General features: G+C 38.0%; 1 protein-coding gene across 1 annotated transcript; it reads right to left on the bottom strand.

The window, feature by feature from the left end:
* Positions 1 to 777: 777 nt before the first annotated feature.
* Positions 778 to 2,597, bottom strand: LOC132311761 (fasciclin-like arabinogalactan protein 17). The gene is made up of 2 exons (XM_059809842.1): positions 1,503 to 2,597; positions 778 to 1,110 (listed from the first exon to the last, which is right to left on the bottom strand). The coding sequence occupies exon 1, from the start codon at positions 2,466 to 2,468 to the stop codon at positions 1,515 to 1,517; it is 954 nt and encodes a 317-aa protein (XP_059665825.1). The 5' UTR covers positions 2,469 to 2,597; the 3' UTR covers positions 778 to 1,110; positions 1,503 to 1,514.
* Between the last annotated feature and the right edge of the window lie 859 nt (positions 2,598 to 3,456).

Raw genomic sequence — 3,456 nt, 5'->3', positions numbered from 1 at the left:
TGTGTGAATAGCTTATTTTGATGGTGAAGGTGATCAGTGTCCCTACTTATTAAACTTCACAATGTTTTTTTCCTCATAAATATCACATAATAACCTGTAAAATGCGTAATTGCCGCATACATGAGAAGACAATATTTGGATAACACATTGGTACCTAATGAAGCCAACTCAGTTAAAAAAAAAAACAATTATGTAAGATTTTATATTCACTAGAATGGTTATCGAAGATTGTAGAAGAAAATCCTACAATTATCCAAGATTTCAAATACGCTAGAATGCTTAACCAATGTTAATTTCAAGTAGAAAAATATCATAATTTACACTAACAGATGACTAATGAAAGAATTAAAAAATGTTAAAATTAGGTGTGAAATTAGTTTTACAGAGGTGTGAAATTAGTTTTGCAGAATTGTGTGAATAACTTAATTTGAAGGTGAAGGTAATCAGTGTCCCTATTTATTAAAATTATGAAAGATTTTACATTCACTAGAATGCTTATTTATGATTATAGAAGAAAACCCTACAAATATCTAAGATTTCAGATTCACTATAATGCTTAACCAATGTCAATTTCAACTAAAAAATATCATAGTTTACACTAACAGATGACAAATAAAATAATCATAAATTCTTAAGTTTATGTGTGACATAAGTTAGTCCGTACTGTGTGAATAGCTTATTTTGATGGTGAAGGTGATCAGAGTTCGTATTTGTTAAACTTCACAATTTTTTTTTTTTCATAAATATCAAATATTAACCTCTGAAATGTCTAATTGCTGCATGCATTTAATACCAATTTTTTTTGATAACACATTCATACCTACTGAAGCCAATTCAGTTCTAAAAATCAATTATGGAAGATTTTACATTCATTACAATGACAGATCGATTACAAATGAAAGAATCATAAATTTTCTAAATCTACATTGCTGCATTCAAAACAAAAATTTCACTGTAAATGAACAATATATTAAATGCACAATATTAATAAGACTTACCAACAATCAAGCATTAATTAGGTCAATTGTAGATACCACATCAGGTCCATTGTAGATTTTCTTCCTTTAGATGAATAGTTGACATTGCATTGAGAAATCAACACACTGCAATCTGGGTTTTGATTCAAAAAAGATTATAAAAAAGTAAGAATAGAGGAGAGAGGAATTAGGGTTTCCAATAAAAAAGAAATTCAAAAGCAATATGTTTTTTTGATGGAACAAAGAGAGAGGAATAAGGGTTTGGATTAAAATGAAAAAGAAAGGAGGGAAATAACAAAAGCAAAAGGGAAGAAGGGGAATAAGCTGATTTCACAACAGGGGACTGTAGGATAACTCACAACAGGTGATTTGAGCCCCTTTACCACCACCTCATCACCGGAATTATCTGAATCGCCGCCGAAAACACCCACAATCCATCCACAGCCAATAAACCCGACCCACCCAAAACCCACATTCCAAAAATTAACCAATAAACAACCAAACTAAATCAAGCCAACAACTTACCTCTCCTCGGCTTCACCACAGCTGCAACGTAACTAACAACTTTCCTTTCCAGCTCTGGCTTCTCTTCCGCCGGGAACAACACTCCGTCAATGCCCTGAACCGATATCCGACCAAATTTACCAAAATTTCCGCCATCTCGTTGTAGCCACCGTAGTGTACTAGGGTCTGTATGAAGTCCTTGACCTGGCTGTCGCCGTCGAAGTGGTGGTGGGGCCCACCCGGTCCAGGCGCTGGCGCCGGAGCCATTGAAGGACCCGGAGCCATGGCCGAGAATATCGGCAGAACCGGCGGTGAACCGGCCGGAACCGGTGGTGCAGGTTTTTTCAGCCTCTTCGTCCTCGGATCAACCTGCGGCGCTGCCTCCGGTTTAACGGCGGAGATCGATCGCAAACTCCGTCTCCGGTTGAAACTATCTTGTACTGATTTGGGTATTAACAGCCGTTCGATTCCGTGAATTATTCGATCTTGACGGACCACATCGTCGGGTCGGACCACCCTCGCAGTACCGACGAATTTGTGCTCTAAATCTTCCCTGAGTCCGACTGTCTGGTGAGCGAGGGTGACGTGCTGAGTCGACTCGGAAAGCGAGTTGACCCACTCGCTTGAATGAATCATTTTGGAGACGATGTGGTGGAGCAAGAGGGTCTGGAGGGACCTGAGATTGCCCGGTTCGAGGAGGAACCTCTTGAACTCGGGGTCGAGGTCGCGTTCGAGTGCTTCGTTATTTGGCGCGAAGATGGTGATGTTGTGTTGACTCACTGATTCCTCTAGAGTCTGCAACAAGAGAGCCTTCTCGACGAGTTCGGCGAGCTCGGTGTAATGGGAGTCGAGTAAGGCGACGAGAACCGAGTTGGAGCTGATTTGGGCGTGGTCGTGACTAGGGTTTTCCGGCAATACAGTACTGAGTCGACTCGTAAAGCAGAGGTAGAGTAAAGTGAAATAACAGTGAGAGTTGTTCGCGGCCATTGAAGATATAATCGAAGTTTTATTTGTGATGTTGTGTTGAAGAGGGAGAGAAGAAACCTTGAGCTTTTGAACGCGTGGAAAGCAGGTTCGTGCTTAGTTTTTCTCTCCCTACTTTCTCTCTCTGGAATATTTGGGTGTGAGAGTGTTGTCGTTCTGCTAGTGTTGTTTTTACTATAATTGCACTGGATTAGTTGGCGAAATAGAAAACTAGGTGGGTTTCTTGGCAATGATTTAATGAAAACGACGTCGGTTTCTAGTTGTGATAAGAAAGGGAAGCAAGATTTGTGCGAGTGTTAGAAGTTAATATACAGATGAGGAATTTGCACTGGTTCGAATTTTGCTGGGCATGTTTAGTCATAAGAATTTTTTTTTTTTATTTAATTTGAGTAATACTAATAAGAAAGTCCACCATCACTGAGCCCAAAAAAAAAAAAAAAAAAACGAATCCTTCCTCCATTAAGTCACCTAAAGTAGGGTGGAGCGGAAAAAAAAAAAAAAAAAAGTAACAAAATTAAGTCATATATAGAAAGACGAGAGGCGTCGCACTCAAATTAAAAAAAAAAAACAAAGAAATTCTTGTAACTAAACATGCCCAGCAAAATCCGAAAGTTTCGAAGAAACTTCGAACCAGTGCAAATTCCTCATCTGTATATTAACTTCTATATACAGATGAGGAATTTGCACTGGTTCGAAGTTTCTTCGAAACTTTCGGATTTTGCTGGGCATGTTTAGTTACAAGAATTTTTTTATTTTATTTTTTTTATTTTGAGTAACACTAATAAGAAAGTCCACCATCACTGAGCCCAAAAAAAAAAAAAAAAAAAAAAAATTCCTTCCTCCATTAAGTCACATAAAGTAGGGTTGGAGCGGGAAAAAAAAAAAAAAAAAAGTAACAAAATTAAGTCATATATAGAAAGACGAGAGGCGTTGCTAAAAAAATGATATGACTCAGGTCCCTCACAATAAAATTCTTACTAAGTATTCTCTT

This window comes from Cornus florida, unplaced genomic scaffold (genome assembly GCF_030987335.1).
Source record: "Cornus florida cultivar Cherokee Brave unplaced genomic scaffold, ASM3098733v1 CherokeeBrave_3.0.0_Hap2_Chr06, whole genome shotgun sequence".
NCBI lineage: Eukaryota > Viridiplantae > Streptophyta > Magnoliopsida > Cornales > Cornaceae > Cornus > Cornus florida.
This window is presented reverse-complemented; position numbering and strand designations above follow the sequence as displayed.